The sequence below is a fragment of the Pseudorasbora parva genome, chromosome 17 (assembly GCF_024679245.1).
Source record: "Pseudorasbora parva isolate DD20220531a chromosome 17, ASM2467924v1, whole genome shotgun sequence".
Classification (NCBI taxonomy): Eukaryota; Metazoa; Chordata; class Actinopteri; order Cypriniformes; family Gobionidae; genus Pseudorasbora; species Pseudorasbora parva.
Window position 1 is genome coordinate 40,229,464 of NC_090188.1, and position 15,705 is coordinate 40,245,168.

At 38.9% G+C, this 15,705-nt stretch overlaps 1 protein-coding gene across 3 annotated transcripts; it reads right to left on the bottom strand.

The window, feature by feature from the left end:
* Positions 1-1,704: 1,704 nt before the first annotated feature.
* Positions 1,705-15,428, bottom strand: fbxo9 (F-box protein 9). 3 transcript variants are annotated; one of them, XM_067422585.1, is made up of 13 exons: positions 15,257-15,428; positions 14,685-14,759; positions 12,216-12,338; positions 12,052-12,109; positions 10,061-10,157; positions 7,345-7,475; positions 7,151-7,265; positions 6,941-7,059; positions 6,770-6,860; positions 5,479-5,574; positions 5,309-5,402; positions 5,077-5,234; positions 1,705-2,105 (listed from the first exon to the last, which is right to left on the bottom strand). In XM_067422585.1, exons 1-13 carry the CDS (start codon positions 15,257-15,259, stop codon positions 1,997-1,999), a joined length of 1,269 nt encoding a protein of 422 aa, XP_067278686.1. In that variant the 5' UTR covers positions 15,260-15,428; the 3' UTR covers positions 1,705-1,996. The 3 variants fall into 3 exon arrangements, with proteins under 3 accessions (XP_067278686.1, XP_067278683.1, XP_067278684.1); XM_067422582.1 differs by lacking the exon at positions 15,257-15,428 and adding an exon at positions 14,864-15,235; XM_067422583.1 differs by lacking the exon at positions 15,257-15,428 and adding an exon at positions 14,864-15,233 and having other exon boundaries at positions 5,077-5,231.
* Between the last annotated feature and the right edge of the window lie 277 nt (positions 15,429-15,705).

The window sequence follows — 15,705 nt, forward strand, 5'->3', positions numbered from 1 at the left end:
TATAAAAAATTTTGATTTTACTAGAGGTATTTGACCTCCGTGAAGTTGGCACCCCATAAAACAAAATAATCCCCGAAACTATGTCATTCGTTTGTGCTACATTTGCGTTGATTTGTGCCGCAAAACGAACGTTTGTGCTGGTTTGTGTTCGTTGTAACGGCACAAATCGAGCACAAACCAACAACAACGCCAGTTTCATGGGATTTAGACCAAGTGGGGTGGAGAGTGACGTCACAGCCCCCGAATTAAATGTGTTCTTTACAGGGGCGTAGCACCAAATTTTGGGCCCTGGGTACAAACCATCTTGCTGGGCCCCCATACCATGTATGTATGTGTATGTATAGAAAACGGACTTCCCTGCCTCGGGCCCTGGTTACTCAGTACCCTTTATCCCCCCAGTCCCACGCCCCTGGTTCTTTATGCCAAAGGAAAATAGATAGAAAAAATAGAAAAAATAGTTTGTTGTAACGGCACAAATCGAGCACAAACGATTGGCACCTGATTGGACGTGGGGTGGAGAGTGACGTTACACAACCAAAACAATTATGTTTAATATCTCAAACACAAAACCACAAGCGTAGCACAAACAAATGACATAGTTTCGGGGATTATTTCGTTTTATGGGGTGCCAACTTCACGGAGGTTGAGATTTGTATTCCTGATGTGAAATTGGAATAATTAAGAAATCAATTCCTGATATCAACAACTGAATTTGAACGGCAGCCTATGGTGAGATTTCACTAGTGAAAATACAACTACAGATATCAAGAAAGCGTTTTAACTAGAGAAAATTAAATTGCTGATATCAAGAATTAATATCCTGTGAATGAGTAAAAGTCAAAACGGCTTGACATACTGAGGTGCATTACATGATATCAGATACAAATTTGATTTGATAATATCAACTAATATTAATAAATGCTTCAGAATGTTAACATTTCTGTTCATGTTAACGAAAGGAACCTTATTGTAAAACGTTGCAAATATTTTAAAGTTTTTGGGGACTCTGAAAGTAGACACTTCTTTAAGACCCCATTTTAAATGTAGTGTATTACTATCTCTTGCCAAATTTTACATACAGAGTAAATCTCCAAAGAAAACTTTTATTTTCAAGCAATATATCGAGATAAGTTATTTTTAGGAATTCTGAAAATGATATTGCATGGAAGACTTTTATGGAGCAGCATAAACTATATTGATCTTTGAGATAAAGCAACCCTCAATGTCCTTTTTTTGTTATCTTCATCTTGCAAAAAAAGAGATATAAACCGATCAAGCTTAATTTATTTATTTGACAGATAAATGCATAATTAAAGTTCATTATATTATTTTAAAAGAGATCATCTTTTATAAAGGTATGGAAGCTTGTTCCTGCCGCAGAATAAAATTATTTAAAAGATTATTGTGACTTTATAACTTTATATCATGCAATCATGAGGAAAAAAAAGTGCATTGCAAGACAAAAAGTCGCAATTACCTTTTTTATTTTTCATTCACAAGCTTCCATAAATATGATAACTCTAGATTTCATCTGGCAGGAACAGAATGAAGTGTTTAGAGGAGAGGATTTTATAGTGGAAACCAAGACCTTCTTTCATCAGATTAAGACCGGGAATGTGTAATAAGAAAAGAAAAAGGTTTTAATTTCAATGTGACTTACTATGCAACATAATTCAAACATGCAAATGAAAAACAAACAAAACGTAATATAGCTCATTTATTCCCTCACTGAATGAGAACATTCATCACAGTTGAACTGAAACTTATTACAGACAGTCTTATATATATATCTTTATCTTTACCGTAAGAGCGTGACGGATCTCTTAAACTATAAGAAACAGAAAGTAATGCTTTGTGCTGCAGTGAAGACTGTGGGATCTAAAAGTGTCACACCATTCTTGTACATTCATAAGAAAGAGCCGGTGCTGGAAGCAGAAGGAGAGCGGCTGGAGGGGTCGAGGGTCGGCTTTCGGCATGCATCGCTGGGGTCATCGTCCTACAGGGGGCGCTCTGAAAAGGCCGTGTAGCTCTTCACTCGTGCAAAAAACAGAGGCGTGTACATTTTGTCTACATCAAACGCAGTGACGACTGTCTCTCCAGTGGATCTAAGGGAGCAAAGGACAAGGAGTTTAGAAGAAATGTACACAATTCACACAAACTCACTGCCTACTGACTGCTCTGGATCACATTTAGCAGCAATCTTCCGAGCAGTTATGCCAGTCCTGCTTGACCGATAGTGTTTTATTTTCTCCAAAATTCACTAAAATGATGCTTAGTGAAAAATCCCATCATATTAAAATTAGATTTTTTTAGCTGCTATAACGCACAATATGTCATTTTTCACTTATTCAAAACAAAGGTGTTTTAATGACATCTTGATTTGACAAAGCTTTTATTCTTATTTTATTTTATCTAAGTTAGGTTAGCAGTGTGTGTGTGTGTGTCAAACAGAGTTATGGCACGCATGGAGATGAGAACGGTAAGTATGGACTTATCTAACTCTGGCGGATACGGTGAATAAGCTTAAGTCCCAAAAGTCACCGTGTTCCTTTAAGATATGGCCAGACGTGCAGTCTACCAATAACATTAGAGGGACAGCACTGGGAACGTCCACAAGCCACGTCACAGTTCAGAAGAAGAAGAAGTGAAGAAGAACGATCCAGTGGAGTTGGCGTTTAGTGCTATTAGTGCCAATCGCTATAAACACATCATTTTTTTGCAATGGTGTTTTTCCCTCTGCTGATCTCCCCCTGCAGTACCCGTGCGTGCCCATGTCAAACTTTGAGAACCACTGCTCTAAACTTTTCCACTGACCCCCTAGCGGGCCCCTGGTCGTCACTAATGCGTCGTCATTGGTTGTGTGAACAGAAGAGCAGGTGTTCATCAGATTAGAGCCCTGCATTTATGCCCAACTTTTGTACGCCCCTAGAGCTGGGCTTCGGGCCAATTTTCACGTCATGCCTAAAATGTGGGCTGGGCTTCGGGCCTTTTTTTAGGCTTCTCCTTTGTTTTATATATATATTTTTTTTAATTAATTAAAAGAAACAATGAGATGTGTTGCGCTAGTGAAAACAACACAAGACTATAATAGCTTACGCGACTGTCAAGACAGGGTTAAAGCGTCCACGCCAGAAGCAGCACTCGTTTCTTCAGCAGCTGCTAGAGTTATGGCCTTTTTACAACTGGTTCCTTCATTCGTTTTCTCTGACCAGGTATCTATCTGATTGCAAAATGACCAGGAGTAGGCCTACATGCCTTCCGAGATTCTTTTGAGACGTATTTAAATCCAATTACTCAAACAAACCAATTCAGAAGGTGGTATGAAAGCATTTCAGACAAAACCGGGACAAATGTAAATATATCTGGTCGTTTAAACCACATATATAAAATTTTACTCCTGGCAAATGGTTAAAAAATAAACGTGTGAGAGCGTGTGATGAGCTATATGCTGTCATCAGATAGATATGATGGTGCTGCAACAAGCATCGCTGCAAATGAGTAAAGCTAGCCAACACAAACGGCCATAAGGAAAACAAAAAAAAGTCTATGCTCAAAAGCAGATTAATCTTCAATATAAATGAATGAGACTAATTGATCTTACCAGTAGGGCTGTACTAGAATAATCGAATATTCGAATATTCGTTCGGTTAGGTGGCATTCGATTTTCAGTTTTGAGATTCGAATATTCGTTTTTTTTTTTTCAACACGTGACTTCCGTCGCGGACTCATTCTCACTCATGCTTGAAATAATAATAATAAATAAAAAAAAACACTGCAACATGCTTTCAATAAAAGCATCGCGCATTTTAAAGATTTAAATGAACAAAAAGTCAGAATAAGACAAAATAAATCCCTTATATAGAATAAAACTAATTGTAATAGATATTACATTTTGTGTCATTTTAAAAACAATTCATTTATTCTTATTCAACTGTTTATAAGCATGCTACCGTGTTCTTTATTTATTACAGTTCATTGAAATCACTGTGTGTTACAAATTTAATTTCTGTTTTGGGATTCATTTGCTTTAAAGAAAGGCTCGTTATTAATACCTTATTAAAGTTCTTGCTCTCAACAGACTTTGTGTTTTGTATCACTTGTGCACTGTCCGTTTTCGGGGCATAAACCTCCCCATGTAATGCGTACCGGAAACTATTCTATTTAAAAGATTATTAAATGTTTATTAATATTTAAAGAATGTGTGCCACCTGATCATATTGCACCAAATGCAACACTGCAATCCACTGGGTCTGCCACAACACATTTACGATGCCGAAGAGTGAAACGTGAAGTCGTGAAAGATGATACAAATGCAAACCGACACTATTATTATATATTTAGCCCCACCCACCGAAGCTTCGAATATTCGATATTGATTGCCACCTAAGCTTCGAAGCTCAAAAAATGGCATTCGAAACAGCCCTACTTACCAGTGCTTAGGTGGCTCTCTCTCATATTGCGGTCTTTGAATTTGAAATGAGCTGCTGAATAAAATGCATCTTGAATCTTTTGCTTTTGCTAAATGAGCATATACCGCGGGAATTGAAGATCGGATTTATATTTATTTCGCAGATGTGTAAGGTATAAGAGAACATGCATGTTCTTTTTTTGTTTCGTTTGTGAGCAGTATCAGCCTGCCTGCCTTTTACTGTGGAGGTAATATTAGGCTAAATTAAGTGTAAATTAAAGTGTTTTATATCTATGGATTTTATCATAGGCAAGACAAGTCAAGAGTTGATTTGAGAGGCTAAATCGATTAAACATGTGGTTAACTCACTGTCGGCCGCTGGCCGTTACTTAAACAAATTTAAACTTTAATTTAACAAACAAAAAAATGCTCTAAACATTTTTCTAAAGTAACTTAATAAAGAAACAAAATGAAATATAACTACTTTGACATTAAAAGCAAAACTGAACTATTTTAATGGCTGCAACAGTGTCATAAAAAAACAAATAAAACACGGGCTCCAGTCGGACTTGGGCCAAGATTTTTGATGGGCTGGGCTAGGGCCTAGATTTTAGGCCCATGCAGGGCTCTACATCAGATGTAGTGGAGAGGGCAGACTGGTGAGGCACCTGTAGGTGATGTGGCAGGAATGGTGGATCCACACCAGCTTGTTGAAGCGCTGACGCCCCCCAGAGGACAACTGCAGTCCTACATGGAAGGAGCGCTCGGCTTCGGGGGCTGGGTTCCGCCTGCAGAACCGGCTCCTCTGGTACTCCGACACCTTCTGCTGAAACATGACAATCAATCGCTTTACTGCCAGGAGCAAACAAACAGAACAGTGCTGTTAAATGACAAACCAACCTCTTCTTTTCTCTTGGAGACAACAACATAAACTTTGGTTTGATTGTCTGTATCCTGGGACAGCCGATAATGGCCAAACATGATGGAATCCATCCTGTGGAAATTGAAGCTCTTTAATGATTTAACCGTCACATGGATTAAAAAAATTGTTATTCAGACACGACACACACCTGGAGTTCTTGCTGCGCAGCTTTGGGACAACGACCAAAGGGTCCTCGGGGGTGGTCAGCATTATCGCCTGACCGTCAGGGAAGAAGCGCAGGTACCTGAAAGATCAGGTCACGTCAAAGCCTGATATCACTCACTAATACCCTTTTCCACCAGAATGAACCGGGTGCTAGTTCAGAGCCAGTGCTAGTGTTAGTTCTAAGTTGGTTCGATTTGAGAGCCTTTAAGAACCGGTTTGGCTTTCCACAGGCTAGAGAGCCACCACAGAGCCAGGTCTTACGTCACTATACGTCTCATCTTTCTCACTAGCGTTTCAGCAATGCTAGCGTGAGAGCGGGAAATAAAAACACACCAGACTTGTTTGAGATGCATCGGCGCTGTGCTGACCGATCCGCGTATGATATAAAAACACAGCGTGAGCGATTCAAAAGCATAAGGAGTCGTTTGCTCTTGCTGTACTTCGATGTCATACGGTGATCGGTCTGCACAGCACGTGCTGATGCATCTCGAACGAGCCTTACCTGGTTTAAATTCGTGTTCATGTCAACGTCATAGGTTGTGATGTTTTCTTGTACTATAGTACTGTGATAACTCATTGCTGTCTAGTAATTATTTATGAGACTGTGTGTCTTTATCCTATGAGAAGACGCGTTGCTCAATTCATGACAGCACGGATTGATAGGCATTTTCCTCTGAGTGACGCAGCAGCGCTTCTAACAGTGAAATCGCATACAGTAAGTGAGATGCATTAATGGATCAAAAAGGAGTGTTTTTTCCGCTTTGTATGAGTGTCTGCGTTGCCTGCGTTCTCTTCAATAGATTCTGAGTCTTCACACAAATGTCATTCATCCACACAGTGAGTGTAACCGCTCTTTACGGCCATTTAACCAACCAAACGGCATATAAAACTCCACAAAATAAGCCTCAAAAGTTATGAAAGTTATGCAACAGCGTGTTCATATATATTTCGATGTAGAGAACTAATTGCGAATGGCTGTGCATTTAATTGTGCGTTGAATTATAGCTGTCACAGGATGTATTTGTGTAATGGTGAGCTTACAAATCCATGTGTATATTGTGTTACGTGTAACTTAATGGTCATTTGCAGTGTGCATTTGTGGGAAGCTTTGATGCTAATAATCTGAATCAGAAGCCGTTAATGTGCTGTCAGTCTCCCTCGTCCCCATCCACGCCGCCGCTAAACCATGCCCACTTTTAATTTTTTTTTCAAAACTGTGGTAACTGACTGCTGCTGAAACGGGGTTTCATGACCCTTTAAAGCCCAGATCTCACCTGTAGTACTCCACCTGGTGCCAAGCCCTGTAGAAGCCATCAAGAGACTCCTCCCCCTGACGGATGTATGATGTCTTACTGATGTAAACACCTGAACAACACACAGATGTTTATCAAACACTGTACATGCGGCATACTTTAAAGAAGACATACATAAACGCACACGTTTACCATCGAAGCGCACACGTGGTCTCTCCAAAAACATCTCTCTCCAGGATGAAAATGGCAGCATTTTGGTGCAGCTCCGCCCCCACACTCTCAAACAGGCAGACCGCCAAATCTCAGGGTCCCTGCCGCAAAACATCCACAATTAAATGGCAAACAAATTGCTATGATACTGGTGGAGGTTTACTCGGATGTTTGGTGAGTCTGTGAGCCCACCTCGCACAGATATAGAAACCCCTGCAAACCAGGGAGAGCTGCTCTAAGGCTCGAAGGTCCAGGTCACATGACACCACCCAGCGGAAGATATACATGAGCACCTCAAAGGGCAAAGCTGTGGACGTGAAATGGGACTGTCAGGGCAACAAGAAAGCTCTGGAAATCAAACAGAGCAGCCGTGGTGTGAGAATTACCTGAGATGTGCACCTGTGACGTGTCAGTCTCCGGCTCGCTCAGCTTCATGGTGTCGCAGCCCAGTGTCAGCTGCTGTTGGAAGTACGTCAGCAGGTCGTCTATCTCACGGTTCTTCTCATTGTCCTCCAAGCTATAGTGGATGAATAAGTACTTGTGAAGAATTGTGCATGTAGAGAATGCAAGTTTTTGCATTGTGGCATTTTTTTTTATAACCATTGAGCTCTAGCCATTATAAAAGTGCATCCATCCATCCATCCATCCATAAAAAAAAGCATTTATCTATCATAAAAGTGCATCTATCTATCGATCGATCTGTCTGTCTGTCTATTTATCTTTCTATTTATTTATCGATCTATCATAAAAAGTGGCAAGTGCATCTATCCATGATATAACTGCTCCACACAGCGGTTTGGTTTAGTTTAATTTATTTATTTAATAGGGACCATACACAACACAAATGTTGTGCCAGAGTTAGCTAAATAGCTAATTTGCATCTGTGGTCTCTTGATAAATAAAGGCCTTGTGAAGTGAAGTGGCACGTTTGTGTCAGAAAAATATCCATATTTAAAACTTTATAGACTAAAATAACTAACTACCGGCGGACCGCTGTATGCATCGATGAAAAAGTAACCACTGACCCTTTGCGCATGTGTGTTCACGAACGCAGAAGCACAGAGGATAGAGCAAAACAAAACATGAATTAAAGTCTAAATCAAGAATTTTGAAAGAGAAATGGTGAAGGATTTTCGATATAACAGAAAAGGGGCTTGAGTTCGTTGAGTTCAGCCCGATCCGCGAGAGGCGTCAAAGCTTGAGATGGTCCTGTACATCGCGTCAGGGGCTACTCTTTTAACACAAGTCGACTTCTGTACGGCTGTCCAACAGAAGTTAAAGGGGGTGAAACACTCAGTTTCAGTCAATCTCATGTCAATCTTGAGTACCTATAGAGTAGTATTGCATCCTTCATATCTCCGAAAAGTCTTTAGTTTTATTATACTTATAAAAGAAATATGGGCTGTACCGAGTCTTTCCGGAAAAAAACGAGCGGCTGGAGGCGCATTGTGTGGGCGGAGCTAAAGAATGACGAATGCGCACAAAGCGGTGACGTCCTCAAGCGTGGAGAAACCCATGGCTATCGATCCAGAATCAGATTCGGAGGCTGAAATAAATTGAGCAGGAGAAACAGCAACAGCAGGACATCCGTCTCTGTGGTATGGACTGTATTTAGTGGCCTGTCAACATTTGTGTGCGTTTACTCGCAGTTTATGAGGACATGATTCGGTTTATGGACTATTGTATGCGACTAAACCTTAGCAGTAGCAAGCAAAACAGTTTTGCACGTCAGACTAGTGTAACGTTATACATAGAACAGCAATGGAGTAACCGTTAGCGCATTTGAATGACGAAGCACGCGATCGTGTCGTTTACTGATGTTTACTCACGCGAGGATAGCCAACAGCACAGACATTTGAAGCCGTTTTACTCACCGGCTGCTTCCAAAGCAGGACCGAACCTTTATTGCTGGGACCGCTCCGTCAAAAACACACTTCTTTGGTATGATTTGGTGAAGTCCTGACAGCAGTGAACGGTGGAAATCCACTTTGCGACGCGACTGAAGCGATGTTGTGAAGCTTTCTGTCATTTCTGCGTTCAAATCGGTTCAAATGCAGCGCTGCCTTCCCGGAATGCTGTGCTGAAGCGTTGAAGTCGCTCGACGTCACCCATAGGAATAAAGTGGAGCGCGCGCGGACTATAACGACATAAGTGTTCATGGAGGACTGGATCTGCACCTGAGAGAGTGTTTACAGCGTGCATTTCCTCTCTCGCTCTAGTCGCGCGCGCGCACCCTACCGGGAGAAGAGCCCGTACGGCCCATACAAGGACCTTCCGCTCTGTTCACGTCAAGTCGACCCATACTCGAAAAAAACTCTCCGAAACTTGTGAGAAACCGGAAGGAGTATTTTTAACACAGAAATACTCCATCAAACGTCCAACATTAGTTTTTGAAACTTTGTCTATGTTTAGGATGGGAATCCAAGTCTATAACAGTGTAAAAAGCTCAGTATGCATGAAACAGCATTTCACCCCCCCTTTAATTACGTTAGTCTATAAAGTTTATATATGGATATTTTTCTTACACAAGCATGCCACTTCACTTCAGAAGGCCTTTTTTAACCCCCCGGAGCTGTGTGGAGCAGTTATATGATGGATAGATGCACTTTTATGGACTTCAAAAACGAATGAGCCATTCACTGCGTCACTGCGTGTAATAAAGCTTGGAAGGGCCAGGGCATTTATAATTATAACTCAGATTGTAATCGTCTGAAAGAAGAATGTCATATACACCTAGGATGACTTGAGGGTAAGTAAATCACGGGCTAATTTAAATTTTTAGGTGAACTAACCCTTTAACGTTGGTTAATGCATTAATTAACAATGAACAATACATGATTGTTTCAATATTTATTAAACTGTTAATGTTAGTTAATAAAAATATCCGCTCAGAGCCATTCAATAACATATTCATCATTTGCTTTCAATAATTATTTACATTACCTAATAAATGCTTTAGTATTGTTCATTGTTAATTCATGTTATGTAATGCAGTTAACAAATATTAACAAATGAAACAAGGCTGGAAAACCCTATTTACAATCGTCCTACTATGCATCCAAGTTTTCAATGAGCATGAGCACCTGTGATCCGAGCACTTACTAGCTCCCAGTCCGGTCCGGATCAGGAGTTCTGCTGTAGTTGATCCTAAACTCAATGTCCGGGACCAGCAGCATCGCACTCTTATAGTACTTGATGGCTGCAAAAAATCAAAAGAGGAAATGTTTACCTGCAGCCCTTCACTTTTTCATGTGCTCCATTTTATAACTGTAAAGGCTGATTTAAGATTACTTTATTTGTAAGGGGACAATGCAATTTCATAAAAACACATGAATAAACATGAGTAAAAAAGCCAGAATTAGCCAAAATGCTATTTTTCATCTGTGATGATCAAAATCATTTTCAATTTATACTTCTGCGTTGGACCTACGCCATATCCTCTACGCCGCAAGTTACGTGTTAGTTTTAATTTATACTTCTGCGTTGTTGTCCGCAACAATATGCAATTACACATAGACCGCTAGTGGGCAGTGTCCTCAGGCATGCTGATGGTCACCCCAGTCTCAAGGCAAACGCAGAAGAAGAGGCTTGTTTACACAGTCATTAAGTATAAGCAGTGATGATGGAAGATAGCTGCTTTTCTTACACCTTGAGTTGTTGTATGTAATACAAATTAAGCATCTCTAGTTGATCAGTAGATTAAAGGGTTAGTTCACCCAAAAATTATTTCATTAATTACCAAGCGGCAACCTCCCGTGATCTCTCTTGAAGCCATTACGGAAGTAATGTAAACTGCAGTTCCTCAACTGGCCACTAGGGACCGGCTCCAGAAGGAGCAGAATCTCATTGAGCCCCATGTTAAAATTCTCAACTTTACAGCAGAAAAAAACATGTTTACAGCCTGGGACAAATTGTGGTTTTGGTCTATACAACTATATTTGACCTTCATGACAACTGTGAGGAGGGTGATTTTTTTTTATAACTAATTAGTTTACATTATATAAAGCCTTAAAGTTCTGCATAATTAAGGGCGCAGTTACTTTGAGTGACAGGTGGATAGCCATTTATCCACCCTCTATAGTCATTACGTCACCTAAGCCCCGCCCACATCCCGCCTCTTTGCCCATTTTCTGTTATCCGGGAGTGACGCGCGATGGTGACGCCCAGCTCGCCCCTATTTAAAGCTTCAGAACGGCTTATCGGAATCCTATGGGGGACGTCACGGACACTACGTCCATATTTTTTTTACAGTCTACGTTAATTACTCGCGCTTATGTTATTGGACACCCGTAAGACCTTCGTTCATCTTTGGAACACAAATGAAGATTTTTTTGTTGGAAGCTGATGGCTGAGAAAGGCTTCAGAAAAGCCTCCATTGGCATTCAGTACATTTCCACTCACAAGACCCATAAAGGCACTAAACACATCGACACAAAGTTTATCTCACTACAGTGACTGTACAATAATGTTACAATGCGACAAAAATTGTTATTGTGCGCACAAAAATCTAAATAACGACTTTATTCACCAAGTTATTGACGTGAACTCGACGCATGCGCGAGAATATGACGCAGATCCGCCGTTCACGACCCGGAAGAGGAGGAGCGCCGCTATCGCGTGAGCTTGCGGATAAAGTCATTATTTCTATTTTTTTCCGCACAAAAAATATTCTCGTGGCTTCGTAACATTATTGTTCAGCCACTGTAGTGAGATGGACTTTGTATCGATGTGTTTAGTGCCTTTATGGATCTTGTGAGTGGAAATGTACTGAATCCCAATGGAGGCCTTTCTGAAGCCTCTCATCCATCAGCTTTCAACAAAAATATCTTCATTTGTGTTTCAAAGATGAACGAAGGTCTTACAGGTGTCCAACAACATAAGCGCGAGTAATTAATGAAATAATTTTCATTTTTGGGTGAACTAACCCTTTAACATGAGGCGATCTGGCACTGAATGCGTTTGTGAAATCATGCAGAGCTTGTGGCCGCTGTTTTCGTGCACTGACTAGCGCTTCGATCGATTGCTGTTGCGGAGACTAATCATTCTGTTGGGGGTCTTAACTGGCTAATCTAAATAAATAAATGAGTGAAAACCTTCATAAACGGCTCCATTCTGTTCTTCCTCGACTGCCTTCAGGAACAGCTCTCGGGCCTGCGACAGCACACATTCAAAATCAGTGATATTAACAGATCTTCATTTTTACGCTCTAATAGTGATTGTTCAATAGCAGACAGTATGAATATTCATGAGTTCCCACCTTTTCCTCTTTAGCTATTTCCTGTCTCCTCTTCAGGTCAGCAGTTTTTTGGAGGCTTCTCTTTCCACCTGAGCTGGGCAGAAGCTCAGACATCCACTTGGCCCGAAAAGCACTGAGCTCCATCTGAAATATCAAACATTAGCTTCAGATCTACTTCTAACAAGCACTGATGGATTGTGTTCACAGGAAAGTCAGGATGCCCACACCTTCTGATCAACGAGCTTTCATGGCTTTTCCAGTCATTCAAGATTACCGGGAATTTCAAAGTCAACAGTAAAAAGCCTTTCACCTTTCAAAAGCCATTTTACTTCACTGATTAGGCAAATTTCTGTGGATGCTTATTTCCATAACAGAATAAAAAAAAAAAAGGTTATTGCAAATTTTTAGCTAGTTATAAACTTGTAATAGCAACAACAACAGAAAAAAAAATCTCAATTGCGAGATATAAACAATTGCGAGTTTATATCATTTATAATTCAGAATCGTAAATTATAAACTCGGAATTGCGAGAAAAGTCAGAATTGCAAGATATAAACAATTGCGAGTTCCTATCTCAGAATTTCGAGTCAGAATTGCAAATTATAAACTTGGATTTCCGAGAGAAAAAAATTCCGAATTGTGAGATATAAAAAGTTGCAAGTTAATATCTAACTCAGAATTGCAAATGATAAACTCGGAATTATAAAAAAAAAGGTCAGAATTGTGAACTATAAACATTTGCGATTTTATATCATTAATAATTCAGAATCGTAAATTATAAACTCGGAATTGCGAGATAAAAAGTCTGAATTGCTAAATATAAACTCGTAAATATAAGAAAAAAACCGTCTAAATTGTGATAAACAATTGCGAGTTAATATCTCAGAATTGTGAGTTTATATCAGTAAGAATTTAGAATCGTAAATCATAAACTTGGAATTGCGAAAAAAGTTAAAATTGCTAAAAATATAACCATATAAATGTGAGGAAAAAGCCAAAATCGTGAAATATAAACAATTGCAAGTTCCTATCTTAGAATTGCGAGTTTTTATCATTAAGAAATCAGAATCGTAAATTATAAACTCGGAATTGCGAGATAAAAAGTCTGAATTGCTAAATATAAACTCGTAAATATAAGAAAAAAAACCGTCTAAATTGTGATAAACAATTGCGAGTTAATATCTCAGAATTGTGAGTTTATATCAGTAAGAATTTAGAATCGTAAATCATAAACTTGGAATTGCGAAAAAAGTTAAAATTGCTAAAAATATAACCATATAAATGTGAGGAAAAAGCCAAAATCGTGAAATATAAACAATTGCAAGTTCCTATCTTAGAATTGCGAGTTTTTATCATTAAGAAATCAGAATCGTAAATTATAAACTCGGAATTGCAAAAAAAATTGGAATTTGCGAAATATAAATAATTGCAAGTTTATATCATTAAGAATTCAGAATCATAAATTATAAACTCTGAATTGTGAAAAAAATCAGAACAGCTAAATATAAACTCGCAAATGTGAGAAAAAAGCCAAAATTATGAGATATAAACAATTTTAAGTTCATATCTCAGAATAGCGAGATTTTATCAGTCAGAATTCAGAATGATAAAGTCAGAATTGTGAGAAATAAAATCAGAATTGCAAGGGGAAAAAATAACATGCAGTTACCTAGTTTATATCTCCATTTTCAACAAAATGCTTGCAATTCTGAGTGTCTCAAAATTCTAAGAAAATAAGAGAAAAAGGTCAGAATTGCGAGTCACAATCACCTTTCTTATTTTTTATTCCGTGGCGGAAACAAGCTTTTTTTCAATTAGAAAAATAAATAAATAAACAAACGGTAGTACTTGATTTTATCAATTTGAAATTGACGCAAGAGTGAATAGTCCTTTACAACAGACTGGAGGTTAATGGTGGGAGGGCTCAATAGAGGACAAGGTGACATTAGCCATAAGGGGAAAGGCATGTCGTAGGTGGAGCAAATTAAAGTCATGAAAGATCACAAAATGTTTTTTCCCTCTCTTCTATGAAATACCATGCACCAATGATTTATGCACAAAAATGTGCTTTGATTCCATACTCAAAATGCTTAAATGATTCACTGATATATTCACTGGTATTATAATTACTCTTTATTCAATGATTAGACATTACACAACTTTAACACAACAGCATACTATTCAACCAGACAAAGTAAGATTTGTGATCCGAGGGATTTGTTCATCTGAAAAGAGCAATCACTTCAGAGGTGGGCTAAAGTGTCGTTTCATGAATTATTATCTTTTTTGAATGACAAGCAGTAACGAATTGTGCACAACAAAACCAGGAAAGTGTAAATAAAGTAAACCGGGTCAATTTTGGTAATAGCCATTTCCAAGTTTTCAATAAACATGATGAAATATTTGACAAAAGCAATTTATTACATAAAGACATCCGCAACTTTCCTTCATGTCTTCTTATAACATAAAAATGAGATCAGGTTCACTAACTTGAATATTAGAATCCTCTGTATTTTCATTTTCCTCTTCTTCAATAGTGCCAGCAGTATTTTGGTTGCTTTCAGCCTAGAAATAACACACATTCAGTAACTTCAACTGATATTTTGTGTAAAGTAGGCACAATTTAAAAAGACGTGACGCAGATCTTAAAAGAGAGAAACTACACCCACGTCCATGTTTGGTGTTGAGATAAGACTGACCAATCAGAGAGCTTGACAAGCATTAATCACCAGGAGAAATTATTGCACAACATTTTTTAAAACACAAATAATCGACTATCAAATTAAATTCTTAAATTCAGTGCATCTAAACACAAGTCCAGTCGTTTTGCAGAACTACAAACTTTGTAACATGCATGAATTAATTAGTTTATGTTTTAAATATATCATATACTCATGATTGGTATTACATACTAAGCGTTTAAATAATTATTTAAAACTGTTATCCAGTCAAAAATACTCAGATGTTTGTGACAGGACATTAATACGTCATGGCTGCTAACATGCTAAAGTTAGCTCCTGATTAGCAGCCTCGCTAATCTTAGAAACACGGCTTTTACTGACCATAACAGCTTATTTTGCGAGCTCTTTTAGTGTCGCGTTTAAAGACGTGCTTTCAACGAATATTTTACAGATCACGATCAGAGAAGCGGACGACAGAGCGGGCAAATACGCGAGCTCGCCACACGGCAGCCATCATGACGAGTGAGTCTGTGAGTGACAGCAGCGCGAGCGAGCGAGCGCACGCGGAGGGGAGACACTTGTTGAGCTGTTGCGACAAAACAACATCCGGTCTGTGGTTTAAAAATAAAAGTCTAAAAATAAATGTCTGCCCGTCTAACCCTAACCCAATAAAAAGCTTGTGTGTGTGTGTGTGTGTGCTTTGTTGTTGTTGTCAAATATACATAAACATTTTACTAATCTCAAATTATTTTTCGTGCACAAAAAAAGACAAAATCAAACTACAAGTTTTACTAAAATTCACTTGTTGTGAATCCTCTAGACGTCTAAAC